The sequence below is a fragment of the Mytilus galloprovincialis genome, chromosome 14, assembly GCF_965363235.1.
Source record: "Mytilus galloprovincialis chromosome 14, xbMytGall1.hap1.1, whole genome shotgun sequence".
NCBI classification, from domain to species: domain Eukaryota; kingdom Metazoa; phylum Mollusca; class Bivalvia; order Mytilida; family Mytilidae; genus Mytilus; species Mytilus galloprovincialis.
In genome coordinates, this window is record NC_134851.1 from 40,766,316 (window position 1) to 40,782,592 (window position 16,277).

Below are 16,277 nucleotides of genomic sequence, written 5' to 3' on the forward strand. Positions count from 1 at the left end.
AAACTTAGTTAGAAGAACAAAATAATTGATGGAATATCGAAACATCGTGGTACATGTTATGTTGATAAATGAATTACAATATAAAGATAAAAGATACAGAAACGAATTGTCTAACTGAGGATTAAAAGAGAGGCGTAAGACAATAACGGGAGTTCCAAACCGTATAGGTCGAATATATTTACAAAGGCATCACAAATAACGATAAACGGCAGAAATACAAACAACAGTCTAAAAAACTCTTTACAAACATTAATGACCGAGCAACTCTTTGCCAAACAAAAAACAGGTGGTAATATGTGGTGCGCCGGAGCAGTTAGCGTATATATGTATACATGTGGCAACATAAGTTGACTGTCGGCATATAAATTAAAATCTTTCTACTTGACTTGTTTTGCGCTTCTACGATGCGTGATATGTTATATTAACCTTCTAGAAAAGAATGACAAGTAGTTTCCCATAACTCTCGTTTAAGTATGGGTTATAACATTAAAATAATAGATATAGCGAGATTTGAACCAAACTCTCGTGTACATATTAATAGGATAGTGAGGTGTCGATTGACAGTTTTGTTTGATTTTTTGATTTTCTGTGTTTTAACACCATATTTTTAAGCATCGCTTTTTGGCTGTTTCGTGGCGGCCAGTTTTTATTTGTGAAGGAAGTCGGAGTGACCAGAGACACCACCGACCTTCGATAGGAAAACTGGCAATGTTAGTCAATTAAAATTGGAGTCGAGTGTACCCACACGAGCGTGGTTCGACCTCACAAACTCAGTGATGACAGTAGTACCTACTTAAACCACTCGGAAACCAAGGCCCCGATTGACCATATGCATGTTTGACCTAAATGATTCCTTTCCATCACTTATATGTCATACATAACAATATTTTGTTTGAAATCTTATATGTCGGTCATATAACTTACCTCCTATTAAGGTATGTGTTCTTAAAAGTTTTGGGTTCCAGCGTTTTTAATGATGAAAGTAAATCAATCGCTCCTGAACCACCTAATTGATAGGTTTTTTTCATCCTGTACTCGAGTTTTTTAAGACACATATAAATAAAGATATGCAAGTTCTTTATGTTTTTCCAAGAATTAAATGAACGGTTTTTGTCGAATAAACATTTTTTTGTCATTTTCGACCAATTTTAGTTTCTTTTACGTACATTATGACATTATGGTGTGTTGTACTATTAAATCATTGTCTTGTTTGGTTGGTCATCCATTTTTCAATGTCGGTACAATGATCGGCTGCTGATTGAATACTGTGTTGTTCATAATTACATATTCCAAAGTTAGATGCGACTTGCAATATCTCGTTCTGCATTGTTTGCAATGATAGTATACACAAAAATAATTTGAGCTTCAAAAATGCCACACAAATGTCCTACCACATCATTGGCTTCAATTCTTAAGAATCTAATGAAATGGGATCATGATGACCTATAAAATGATGTAGTTTTAGCTGTATATTGATATTACCTGATTGGATGTGAAATCGATAACTTCTTTATGACTGCGGAAATTTCTAATTTATTAAGGGAAACATATATCTGTATGCTTCCTATTATTCTATCGAATTACCCTTTATGAAGGATAAATAGTCTACAATTACATCATTATCCTTAGATTATGACTTAAGTTCGTAAACTTGTCTGTGATTTGCCATTAGTAAAATGAAGATAGTTTGATAGTAATTTTATTATACATCATTTAACTTCCTTTGATAGGCAGAAATAACAAAATAACAAGCAAGAACGTAAGTATTATATCTGTGAACAAGTATTCCTTTGTTTTATATACTTCAACATTGAAATTTCTGAAGACTATATACAAGTGCATACATGATTTTACAATCACCCCCAGTTTTTGATGTGGTTCGTGTTGCTTATTTTTAGTCTATGTTATGTCTTATGTACTATTATTTGTTTGTTTGTCTTTTTCTATTTGAGTCATGACGTTGTTTATTTCGATCTATGAGTTTGACTGTACCTGTGGTATCTTTCAAGACTCTTTATAATATAATCTTATTTTAACCCGCACTATTGCAAGAGGTTGCGAAGTGAATGTCCGAAATCAGGACAATGCACTTCACTGGCTATTTGTTGTTGTTTATCATATTTATTGGTAACAGTTTTGTTGTTTTGATAAAAATATGAATAGCATTTTAAGTACTCAAAGCGTTTTTTAATACTAGTATACATAACGTGTTTTTATGATTAGGTGTTTGTGGCTGGGTTTTTTTAATTTTGATGGGTTATTTTTTTAAGGTATATATCAGTACTGTGTACAGATTGTCCTCCTTAATAGACGTGTACCCCCTTTATTGTCTTGTTCATGTAACAACCAACTTAAACATCAATTAGTTTTAAACATAATAAATATTCATCGTTTTCGGTTAAAGTACATTTTATATTGTTAGTTGGCGCTCAAAAAGATTTTAAAATACCCTATTAATCGCTAGTCATTTCTGTAAACAGACCACTCAATGTTTCGAGATTTGACTACATCTTATTTTTACCAGGTAAATCTTTGTTTATTGTTTCATTGCTAGTTAGACAAATTGCAACACGTGTTCATCATTATTTCTTTCAGTCATTCCCGCTATACAATGTCTTGATCACATGAGTATTTTTAAATGGAAATCGGTTCTTTAATAACCTCTGTAAAATATGTGAAAGGTTTGTCCTTTTTGTGCACAAATGGAATAATTTATTCGTTTAGTTTCTTATAATTGCTGGGTTTTTTTTTGTCAGGCAAAACACTAGCTATAAGGTCACATGTTTCCATTTGAAAACTTTCCCCTTGGCTATAAATAGATCTGCTAGGTGAAATAATCTGACGTCGAAATGTATACGTGTTGTCCGTTACCATTGTAGAATGATCAGATGGCATTTTAGTTTGGTCAGCACAAAAAGGAAATATATCACATATGACTTTTACTGCTTTGAATCGTCTGAAATATACAAAACAAATGAGATACAATTATCAGCTTGTAGCATAAATTGTTAGTAAACAGAAAAAAAAAGTTAGTTGCGTTTGACTTCAAATTTAAATACTTTAAAATGACAAAAAGAGGTGCAATTTTCAAATACGAATAGCGAGCTCCACAGGAAATTCAAATCGGGAATTCTTTTATATCATGTCAAAATCAATTGATCAAACAAATCGAACAAACGAAAAACAACTCATATTTCTGAATTGATACTGGCATTCTTTGTGTATCAAAAGAAAACATATTGGATGATTGGTCGTCAATAACGCTATTATATTATTTCACAAGTGAACATATGAGATGGAAAATGATAAATGATTTGTTAGTACTAAACTGAATTAGGTTCTTTTATTCAAGAAACACATGTCTTCTGCATGGACATTGATAAAGATTTGATTTCATTTATAGTTGTCAGATAATAATACACAAATGTGCAATTATCATCATGTGTAACGATAGTGTTGTCCCAATAACCCACTAGAAATACACATTACTTGTCAATATAGTTTGTAATGAAGTCATGCATGATTGAATTATCTTATGGTATAATTGTTCTACTTGAATTTTTATCAAAACAGGAAGGTATGAAATACAGTGAAACCTGTTTAAACCGAAACTCTTCGGGACCTTGTTCGGTTTTGGCCGATGTTCGGTTTTATCAGGTTCAAAACGCATACAATTTGATTTGACGGTGCTCAAAACATGTTTGGTTTATTCAGATTTTCGGTTTATGCAGGATTCGGTTAAGCCAGGTTCCACTGTAATAAATTAGATGGCCCGATAGTATGTAGTTATAAGGTTAACCGGATATGCAATACTAAGTTTTGTTTTTACTTTTTACTGACCCTACAATTTTTTCTATATTTATCGTAAGTCATTTATTTCTTTATTCATTTTGGTTTTGTACGCCATTTTTAAGCACCGCTGTTGAATATTTCGTAACGTCCAATTTTTATTGGAGGAGCAAGCCGGAGTGCCCTGAGAAGACCACCGATCTTCAATAGGAAAACTGACAATCCTAGTCAATTAAGATTGGAATCGAGTGCACCTGCATAAGCGGGTTTCAAACTCGCAACCTCAGTGTTTACTGGCTATTGATTACAGTAGTAACTACTTAGACCACTCGACCTCCGAGGCCCTTTATTAATTATGTTTTATTTACTATTCACGTCAATAAAACTATTGAATTGTGTGTCCGGTTTGCTACATATATTGTTTCTTGTCACACTGAATGCAGAACTAACACTGAAATAGCTTTACATTAATTCGAATTTTAATTATATAAAAAAAGTAGAAATGAGAACATCGCCATGCACACTTGTCTTGTATCGTGCAAAAGGAAAATAAGATCAACACAACGTGTGCTTATTACCTTTTTACTGCAGTAGATAAAACAAATGAAAAAAAAAATGATGAAAGTAATTCACCCGTAAATTTTATACATGGACTAAATACACTCGTAACAGATAACAGGAGTAACTATTGGTGGCGGACGCTGGAGAAAAACCACTGACATTGTGTCATAAATAAGGCTGCATTCATTTTTTATATTGCAAATAAACATTGAGACAGACATTATGAACTAAACGACATAAAATGAGCTGCGTCAAATAGAAATCGACCTTTTGCAAACGAATATCATTACATCTGATAACCTATTTCGGGTTGAAAAAAATCTCTTCTAAAAGTCAGTAACTGTTTACAATTTTTTTGACAAGATTGTTATCAGAATCTTACAAATAGAACAAAACTCATCTTAGGCTTTTCTTTCGTAAGGTGGTACCCAACACTTTCACTAAAATTAATTTGGCTCGTTTAATTTTCATGAAATTTTTACAAAGTATTTACTTTGAACCTTTAACCAAAATATATAAATTTCAAAAATTTTGAACCAACCATCTTATCAGAAAATTTACACTGGTTATATAGCAGATTGACAAACACCAATTTTGATCATTGAGAAGCTTAATATTCCCTTTACAACACAACGTTATTAAAACGTTTGGCTGATTTTACAGAGTTATCTCCCTGTAGTGTTAGGTACCACCTTAAATGATTGTTACAAATTCAATCAAAGTCTTACACATGCAAATGAATACATGCTGTTGCATAAGGTAAATTTCTATCCGACGCAGCTCAAATTATGATAAACGTTTGTGTACTATTTTCATACATGTTAAAACACAATCTGTATGTATACATGGTATACAAATAAAACGTTGTGATATGATTGCCAATGAGACAATTCTCTACCAGAGACCAATATGACGCTAAAGCTAGAAACTGAAGGACACCATACGTTTTTCGAAAATGAGCTGAACCAATACCTCATAGTGCTGTATTGCGCAATAAGGAGGATGTGCTGTTTACTGAAATTTACAAATACCTTGGGTATGTATCTCAACTCAATAGTGACATATTCCGTTATTAATGACCTTCAGATACCAGTATAGTCGCCTAATTATTATTTTATCGATTATGTCATAATTCCGATTATGATATTTAAACTTGATATATGGTCATGTAGCGGATGCTTCGTGCAAAACACCTCGTCTCTATACTTTCATTCCCAATTTTTGTTGCATTTATGTGTCCTTCGTAATCGATTTACGAGGTTTTAACAATGATAACTACTTTCTCCTTAAGTTAGTATATAACACTACTGGGAGATAAATCTATAAAAGTCAGCTGAACGATTAATCACGTTCTGTTGTTAAAGAAATATCAATGTTCTCAATGATCAAAATAAGTGTTTGTCAAATTGCTAAGTATCTAACAACTGTTTCTGAAAATGTCTTTGGTTCATTTTTTTCCGTTTTTTTTTTATTCAAAGGCTCAAAGTAAATATTTTGTCAAAATGTTATAAAAAATTAAACGAGCCAAATTAATTTGATTCAGGGTGTTTGATACCGCCTTAATTAGCATTGATAGGCAAAGATTTGATAAGAAATTGAAAAACTAATTATAGAAAATAAACATACCTAAGTTGTCGGCAAATTCTTGTGCTAAATACTCCATAAATAACAGGATTTATTGCACTATTTAGTGGTGCCAGACTCTGAACAAATACTGTTATCAGCATATTTGTGTGGTTTAACTTGATATGTCCATAAACTTGGAGTAAATTCCACAAAAAGTAGGGACTCCAGCACATAATGAATACTAAAAAAATATACATATTCATAGTTATTAGAATATTGCTGTATTCAAAATAAAGGTCGACAGGTAAGATACATTTTTACTTTATGTCTAATCAATTCATATCCTCAATAAATGATGGCATTCGCTTATTACGTTTCTTATAAGGTTATTAACGTCTTTTAAAAATAGGATTTTGACATTTTTTTAAAACATTTTCCATTGGCTTTTTATTACATTTTATCAAAATAATTTTACTTTATTTCACTTCACACAACATATACAATTTGTGTTCCAATAAGCAATAAGGTTAGTAAAGCAAATAAAGGTCAACGGTATGAAATTTCTTCTCCTCAACGTATTCCAAACTCTATAACTAATTGTTGTCAATACAATTATAATCTCAATACCAAACAACCAACCAGAAGTAGTTTTTGTCATACAATAATTTCAAAACGGTGTGTTTATCACATGAAACAAATGGTGTCGCACCGAAATGCATCAGGAGTAATATTTATAAATTGCATTGGATATTGCTTTCCTTATATAATATCAAATGTCATTTTTATTGTTCGGATTATAGCTTGTGGATACAAACAGTGCCGCACCGTTAAAATTTGTTGTATGGTGATAATTAAAGGTAGAATATATAAATTGCATTAACATATGTTTACCTAAAATAATAACAAAAGTCATTTTTATTGTTCGGATTTTAGCTTGTGGAATTATTCCTCTGGAACTGGCTCTAGAATCATGTTGAACACTAGAAACTTTCTTTCGTTGATTTTTTAATTCTGTAAAAGACAAATCAGTCAAAAAAAATGAAAACAATACAGCATATGTTATAGATGCCAATAGATTTTGTTTTAGTTTCTAATGATATCGTATAAACGATCAAACTCGAGAAAGATGGTGACAGAAAATCGTAATCAAGAAAACTTATCGTTGGGATAATATCTCAAACATACGAGACTGATAAAAAGTACAATTAAGGTAATGCGCATCGAGCTTATCACTTTTACCTGAACTTGGCCACTGTTCAATATATTTTTTCTTAATTTCACTAAAACAAATCCCGTTATATTTTTTTTAAACAGGTAGATATTGTATTGTTGCAATTGGTTCACGGGACAACGATGCTAGTATAGGTCACCTAAAGAGTTCAGAATGAATACAATCCATTATAGAAAGTTAACCTGAAAATACCATGGCATCAACAAATATGACACAGACCAAACGAAAAACTTGCCCCTAATTCACCGCAGCTACTGTTCTTTTGTTAGATTTGTTTTGTGTATATCCATCAGACGAGTTAGCCGTTTCCCACTGATTTATAGTTCGTATGTTGTATTGTGACACTACTGTCCCATGTTAGGGAAGGAGTGAGCTCTCATTGTCTAGTTCCATCCCACTACATTCTGAATGTGCCTGTCCCAATTCAGAAGCCTGTAATTCAGTGGTTGTCGTTGGTGTATGTCTGCCAATTTTATTATTTTGCACTTTGTTTTGTTATTCTAGTAAATTATGCCCCGAGTTTGCTTAATTGAGTCGTTTCATATGTTCATGCTGGTGGAGTTTTTTTGCCGACTAAACTGTTTGTTTTCCTTCTCCTTGTTGAAAGACTTAGAACTGCCTATAATTCATAACCTGAACTTTGGTGGATAGTTGTCTCATTGTCAATCATACTACACCACCTTACTTTTATATAACACGTCTTATTTTTTTTTTAAATTTTGTTAGAAATTACACATGTCACAGCTTACATAATTGTCTTTTGTCCTGTATTTGTCACCATGATTTTATTTTACGACATAACTTCCCCCTTTTGTTGTGTAATTCATACCTGGTCTATAATAAAGTGGTTTCCTTTCATGCTTCCTTTTCATCGTCGCCATCAATGCCGAATTTTTGCTGACGATGATATATACCATTATACCATAACAAAAAGCTATAATAATTGCTGGAATAATGAACACGGCAAAGGCAATAATGGTTACATATATCTAAAAAAGCAAAAAAGATATAATAAGTACAGGACTAATTAACACGGTTAGAGCAATAATGGTTACATAAATATGAAAAGTGTTACTTATTAACAAATCAGTAACAGACATTTCAAACATATGTAACACATAGTTATTCATGTTATTTGCCAATTATCTTGTATATGTATGAACGTCATTAGCAACGTGCAGTTTATTGTATACAAAACAGTAAGATTAATGATTTTCATATTCTAAAACAAAATGAGAAGAACGCCACCCAAAATAAGTGAATAATGTATGTTTTTGCTCATTAAAACATAATAACTAATGAACATCAGATATTGTTATTTTAAAGGTAACAATGTCTATTACTTCTGCCAAGTTGCCACGTGTTATGTTAGTTTTTTTCAGCCGATTTATATCTTCCTTGACTGGGTTATACTGTGAAACCTGTTTGAACCGAACGTCTCCGGGACTTAAGATAGTGTTTGGTTTTGGGTGGTGTTCGATTTTATCAGGTTCACAACGCATACAACTTGATATGACGGTGCTAAAAACATGTTTGATTTATATAGGTTTTCGGTTTATGCAGCATTCGGTTGAGTCAGGTCTCGCTGTATCTTTTTAATAATCATTATTGGCTGTTTGTTCTCAGTTCCTTAAATGACGTCAAATATTATTGCTCACTTTTAAATTTGTAATTGTTACGTCATCTGCAAGATCGGCCATGTACAATGACGTCAAATCGGAAGATTAAATGTTTTAAGATACAGCTTGCCTCAAAGTCATGAGACTATTAAATGCACCACAGAATATCGAACAAGGCGATATCCCCATTCATGACATTTACATTAATATTCTTCAAACAGCTCAAAGGGATAAATATCGAAGTATGGCTTTCAATTTTTCTATGCTGTTTGTGCCATATAAGAAGGAAACAAGGCAAAGCACACGCATATCAATAGCCTTTATTTGGAGAATATGTTATACAGTGAAACATGGCTGAACCGAACCCTGCATAAACCGAAAACATGTATAAACTAAAATTTGTTCTTAAGCACCGTCATATCAAATTGTATGCTTTGTGAACATTATACAACCGAACATCGGCCAAAACAGAACAAATTCTTAAGTCCCAAAGGGGTTCGGTCTTAACAGGTTTCACCGTACGTACATTGATTATTGTGCAATCTCACAGTTCAAGTGCATACATTTCCTCAGCTATCACCTCATAATATTTGATTGGGTTTTGTGTTGCTTATACCTTAGTTTTGATTTAGTGTTTTGTAGACTCTTGTTTTTGTTTGCTTCGTTTTTTGTTTTTTGTTTTTTTTGTTTTTTGCTATGTTTATTTCCGAATTGTATTGCAATACAACTATGCCGTTTTTGACAGTCGCAATTGCAATAAATAAAATCAATAGAAATCAATAGCTTTGTAGGACAAAAGTTTACTAAAAGAGGAACGAAAGATACCAAAAGAGGGACGAAAGATACCAAAGGGACAGTCAAACTCATCAATCGAAAATAAACTGACAACGCCATGGCTAAAAATGAAAAAGACAAACAGACAAACAATAGTACACATGACACAACATAGAAAACTAAAGAATAAGCAACACGAACCCCACAAAAAACTAGGGGTGATCTCAGGTGTTCTGGAAGGGTAAGCAGATCCTGATCCACATATGGCACCCGTTATGATAGGTGTGCACAAGTCTCGTAATCATTATCTGGTCAATTCACATTTCAATTTACAATTGTTGGCAAATTTATAATGCAAAAGTATTGTAATCATAATTCCATTAACTTACCTTCCAATGTACAATTGATGGTAAATTTATCATGCATTGATCTGTCTTAAATAAAACAGCGGCAGGAATGGAGAATACTGCTGCAATCAGCCAAGCTGTGGCTACAAGTATCCTATTTCTAGCTTCTATAAAAAAAATAAAAAAAATGTGATATACTAGTAATTGCCAATGAGACAACTCTCCACATGAGACTAAATGACATAATAAAATACAGTAGAATAGTTATCAAAGGTACCAGGATTATAATTTAGTTCGCCAGACGCAAGTTTCGTCTACATAAGACTCATCAGTGACCCTCATATCAAAATATTGATAAAGTCAAACAAGTAAAAGGTTGAACAGCATTCAGAATAAATAGAACATTAATATAATTGGATATGCAGACAGATCTCTTCCAAGCAAAAAAAAAAACATAACTGTAAAATTATAAAAGCATACAACACGGGGTTACATTAAACTGCATCCACACATCACGTGTAACAGTCCCTGCAGTAAATATAAAAAGATGTGGTTTTATGGCCAATGAGACAACTCTTCACAAGAGATTAAAATGACATAATAAAATACAGTAGAAGAAATAAAAAATTAATACAATTGAATATGTAGACAGCTCTCTTACAGTTTTTGTTGATTCGTTTTTGATGCGTTTTGTTATTTGATTTTGCCATGTGATTATGAACTTTCCAAATTGATTTTCTTCTAAGTTCAGTATTTTTGTTATTTCACTTTTTACAAGCAAAAAACCATAACGGAAAAAATTATAAGGGCATACACTACAAGTATGGGGACACATTATACTGTAATATGAGTAACATTATACTGTAATATGAGTAACAGTCTCTGTAATATGAGTAACATTATACTGTAATATGAGTAACAGTCTCTGTAATATGAGTAACATTATACTGTAATATGAGTAACAGTCTCTGTATTGAATGAAAAAGATGTGATTTGATTGCAAATTAGACAACTCTCCATCAAAGGCCAAACGACACAGAATAAAAGTACAAGATAGAAAACACTTATAATTGATTAAAAATGCCTTTAAAAATATTTATCAAAATCTAAATCATTAGATTGACTTTTATAAGTTGCAGCTACTGAATTTTAAACAGTGCACTCTAATTATTTACGAAGGAATTAGTTTATGAGTGAAAAATCCATTCAGAAATGATAGTAAATGATATCGACATAACAATTGAATTTAATGTTTTGTTACTGTATAGGAATACAAATTTATTTTATGCTTTAAATTATCAAAATCAGAATCAATATTAGAACCTATAAAAACACAAGCAATGATCTCACTTTAGTGTTAAATTGATGTTCGTCAAGTTTATTCAAGTAGTAGTACTCAGTGTTTGATCTCAAATTTGAAGATACTGAGAGGTCAAACAGTCGTTTGAAATACTGTTAGTCAAAAGAACTTATCCAACGATCTACTGTTAATTTTCTGTTGATAAAATAAAACTTTAAATATGAATAGCTAAGCAAGATTATGAAATGTTTGAATTTGCAACTTCTTTATTGATTAGCCCTTCACTATGTTTTAGTTTGAATGCCACTGACAATTTTATGAAGTTATCGAAACTAAAACGCGCAAAAGATTTATTTTAATAAGAACGTCTCTTTATAGATATCTTTAACACAAAAGAAATTAAGGATTTTGATCTTTTTCAGGTTGTGGAGTAGGGGTAAAATGACGAAAGTCAAAACAAAAGACGACGCCTGAAGTGGCACAACATCAAGGAAGAGAAAACACTAGAATCTGAATAAAAAGCAATGTAAGTTTTTTATTTATATCCCCTTTTACAATTTCAAAATTAATGTGGTACTCTTTTTTGAATGTTACAAGTTCTAGTAGACATTTAATCAACATGTCGAATCATCAGTCGTTTATTAAATTGTCTGACTTTTTCCTGTTGAAATGTAGTTATAAACATGTGCAAAGTGTTGATTCAAACATTTTTGTCATGGACTTTCAATCGTGGTCAACAAACAAAATTAAGTTGTTTCGTTAGTTAAGGGATTGATCACATGTAATCAACTTTCATGTACTTCAATGAGCGTTGATATCAGACATTGTGATGATTGCAATTGTACTTCGTTTAGGATTGCAATAACGGAAAACATTGTCTCATTTGCAATCATTCAACATGTACTTATTTTTTAAATGTATAGAAAAAAAGTAAAATAACAGAAATACCGAACTCTGATGAAAGTTCATAATGAAAAGTTCCTTATCAAATGGTAAAATCAAACACATCAACGTATAGGAAAAAGTAAAATCACAAAAATACTGAACTCAGAGGAAAATCAATTCGGAAAATCAATTCGGAAAGTCCATAATCACATGGAAACAACAGTCATATGCAAAACTACATGTAGGAACAGGCATTTTAGTATGTATCAATTGGTGCATTAAACCTGGTTTTATAGCTAGGAAATATTTTGATTCAGAGCAATTTAGAACTTCACCTACTGTGGCGATACCTGTTTATTGTTTTGTATGCTTGAAAGGACAATCATGACTCAAAACATACAATGTTATGAAAAAGAGACCAACACTACTGTGGGTTCATTATTATTCGTTAGACACCAATTTTCGTGGGTTTCGTGGGAACAGGTGAACCAAGATTTCAAATGTTCAACGAATATCATATTTTCATTATGCTTTGTACAAGGAGATTGGCTAAAGCAAGAAATCAAATGTCCACGAATATGCAAGCTTTCAGCAATTCAGAAAAATTGATACTCACGAAAATAAATGAATTCACAGTAGTAGAAAACAAAACTTCCTCACAAAAAAGCATTTGTCTCTGCATATTGGGATTAGGTGAAAAAATAAATTACAAGTACTTCAAAGAGAACCATTTTCAAGAAATCGCCAGAATAATGAAATTATTTAACCATGTTTTTAGCTATTGGCACTATGAGTATATTTCATTTATAATACGGTCCTGAGGGGCCTCGGTGACCGAATGGTATAAGCAATAACTAGCTAATTAACACCAATGTTGTGAGCTCGAACCCCGCTCGTATGGTGCACTCAACTCTAATCGTAATTGACTAGGATTATCAGTCTCCGTATCAAATGTTTGTGGTTTTCTTCGAGAACTCCCTATTCCTGCACTAATATAAACTGGCCGCTTTGAAATAGTCAAAAAGCGGTGATAAACAGCGGCGTTAAACACACAAAATATCTAACAAAAATATAAGGTCCTGAGAGGTAGACTCAGAAACAATATGAATGGAAGAACAGTATACTGTTATAAATCGATGTAATTGTATACGGTATGTTTGTGTTGTTGGTGTGTCCGTTGATTCGCAATACTGTCAATTCCTTGGGATAAAAATATATGTTACTCGACCAAAGTCTACATAATGATAACATGTCAATTTGCAATGTCAATCGAATTGAAAGGGGACACTCGTGAGAGAACAAATATTGGATTAAATCTGATTTAACAACATCGAGATGTCAACCTGTAATACAGTGGAATTAAAGCTACGGAAACTTAGAAATTGTTATATTCATGTTAAGTAACATCTAAATTAGATATCAACACCGAGACGTCCATTTGTAATACAAAGAAATTAAAGCTAAGGAATCTTAGAAACTGTTATATTCATGTAAAAAGAAAACTAAATTGGTTATCTTACTACTTGTGGAAAATCCTAATGGTCTAGCTATGGCATCTAATCTATCAATACTTAACGCTACAAGGACGAAAGTTGATCCATATGTGACAAGGCACTGGAAGAAAGAAAACTGTATTATTGACAAATATACACTAACAGTAAACAAATTGATTGAACACGGAAATTAGCTATCTGTATTTGCATTATTACCCGAGTTGCGACAGTGTTGAGGCCGACAAACAATATGATAAATTACATCCGATCGTCCGACCGTCAATATTTCCGTTTCCGGACAAAGTCTCTTGAGCCTATATATAATAATCTTTACCCAACTTGGTCTTGGTCATTGCAGTACATTTTTCACAGGAGAAACAATGATTTATTATCACTGATTAATAACCCGTAGAGCTTTGTAGAACAGATTTGGAAAATGTTAAACTATGATCATTATCGTTAATAGCCTTTTGTGACCAATTACGATAACTCTTGTGAACTGACGAGATATGCTTTCTTCAGTCACGTGGTTTATAATGAGATAACAAGACGTTAATACCTGTATATGCCTACGTGTGTTTCACATGTCGATCCTGATAAAAACCGATTGATTGTCGCAAATGATTAAAAATCTGTTCAAAATTATTAATACTACCACACTTAAAAGAATGAGTGACGAAACAGGTATTTTGGTAACAGTAGAGTAAAAACTGTTAACCTGTTGAATCTGTAGCTAAACAGCCTTCTCTCATTCCCATCTCACGATTTTAGATGGACGGGTTTTTTTTTTTTTTGTCGCCTGTTTTGTTTGTTTTATCATGTTTATTGAAGTTCATTTTAATTCGATGCATGGCATTCGGATATACATGTTTCGTGAGCTATACAAGTTTTGTTTTACTATAAATTTACTTTAACATTTCTACTCTTTATATTACTTCGTCAAATTTTAATTATTGAGGGAAGATTTCCCAATTATATAAATTTGAGACATGATTTGTAAAAAATCAAAAATTCATGACACTAAACAGAACATTCACTGCATCATTTTGTATGGAAATATTGTATACATTTTGTCTCAAACAAGACATAATACTATTATAGCAAATGCAAAGTTCAGTCCAGTGTACTCCGTGCTACTTAAGTCCGGTTTGTTCGTTGGCTTCCGTCAGCTCGAACATCCTAGAAGTACTAAATATTCAGTTCATTACTCACTATTGTGTGTATAACATAAAGGTTTCGCACTGTGCATGTCTTTTAAAGAAAAACTACAAAAGTTTAGACGATTGAAGTCAGGTAACTGTAGTTCTTATGATATAATACGGATGTTGCATTTGGAGGAGAATTCCCTTACCCGTCCGAAGCACTTGCGATAAACCAGGTTTTTTGTTAGGATTTGTTTTGCTCAGTGTTTAGTTTTTTTATTTTGTGTTTTGTGTCCAAATAATTGTCTTCTGGTCTTTTACCTTTATCAGTTTATGTTCAGGTATTTTGTTAGGATAATTTTTATTGGAAACCGAAATAAAAGTGAACTTTTATCAATCAATGCAAATTATAAAGAACTGTAAAACATTGTGCAACGTTTTGTGAAAACCAAGCGCAAATGAAAACGAAATTGAATAATTTTAACATGTTTAATTAGAAAATCACTTTCAAGCTGTTATTTCAAAACATTGTCAGTGTTATTTCAAAACATTGTCAGGGATATTAAGCGAAGTAGCTTTTCGTCATGTCTTTGACATTCTGTATTGACAATACAAATCGGAATAATCATCATCCCCATGTTAGGTTTATTTATTAAAATGATGTAAAATGCAGTTTGAAGTGAATTCAGAAAACTGTGGTGCATATGTTCAATGGTGACGTTCTTTTCAAAACACAAGGCAAATCAGATGATTATCTGAAGACACAAAGGGTTAAAGAGGCAAGTAAAATTACAAAATAGGTAAAACAAGGTAAAAAGAACACACTGGTTAGATGAAAAAGAAAGACAAGCTATACCAAACCAAAAATTTCAATAGAATACAATGAGTCTATCGTATCGGTTATGATCTCCTGCTGTTCTACCCTGAAAACATGTGTTGTAAAAATCATGTAAACACAATAAATCTACAAAAGAACTGTAATGAAAATCTGTTGTTTAAAAGTTTCGATTATCCTTAGCATGGCATTGCCAGTCATTTTCAATGTAAAAATGTCTACTTTAAACTGATAAAAAAGAAATTATGCATTGCAGCTGAGAAATGTCAAATTGGAATTGATAAATTTTCGGTTGGAACGTAGCATTTTTTAAGTGAGAGCTCAGAGGTATCGTGTTGGAACGCAGAACTCTCACAACCTTTCTAGGCAGAAATTTAAAAAAAGTTGGGTTTTTTTGTTCTATCGTTTGCATCATTTAATTGCTAAGCGAAAGATTATCGTCTCACCATTGATATATTAAATTACTGTATTACTTGCATGACCTCACGATTCGAAGGAATCGTAGAAATTTAATAAAGTTATGTGATCAGACATTTTCTTATGCGACTATTAACGAAGTCTTGCTATGATTATAATTAAGGGTAAACAGTCGCAGATCGTTGCTTATGATATAAAAATGGATAAAAAATGTTACACCGTTTAAATCGGAAGGTATCACTGCGTTAGAATAATTTCAAAGAAATATAATTAATTTCAAATAATAAAATTCAATTTTTCGCTCAGTTGCAGTGACCT

At 32.2% G+C, this 16,277-nt stretch overlaps 1 protein-coding gene across 4 annotated transcripts in view; it reads right to left on the reverse strand.

Moving 5' to 3' along the window:
* Positions 1-1,683: 1,683 nt before the first annotated feature.
* LOC143059226 (cardioacceleratory peptide receptor-like) overlaps positions 1,684-16,277 on the reverse strand; it is a 148,883-nt gene continuing 134,289 nt past the window's right edge. For all 4 annotated transcript variants that reach the window (XM_076232706.1, XM_076232703.1, XM_076232704.1 and 1 more), the window contains 6 exons: positions 13,593-13,686; positions 9,930-10,054; positions 7,977-8,136; positions 6,808-6,927; positions 5,977-6,157; positions 1,684-2,956 (listed from right to left, as the gene is read on the reverse strand). In XM_076232706.1, coding sequence (XP_076088821.1) covers positions 2,713-2,956; positions 5,977-6,157; positions 6,808-6,927; positions 7,977-8,136; positions 9,930-10,054; positions 13,593-13,686 — 924 coding nt within the window. In that variant the 3' untranslated portion in view covers positions 1,684-2,712. The remainder of the gene's footprint in view (positions 2,957-5,976; positions 6,158-6,807; positions 6,928-7,976; positions 8,137-9,929; positions 10,055-13,592; positions 13,687-16,277) is intronic.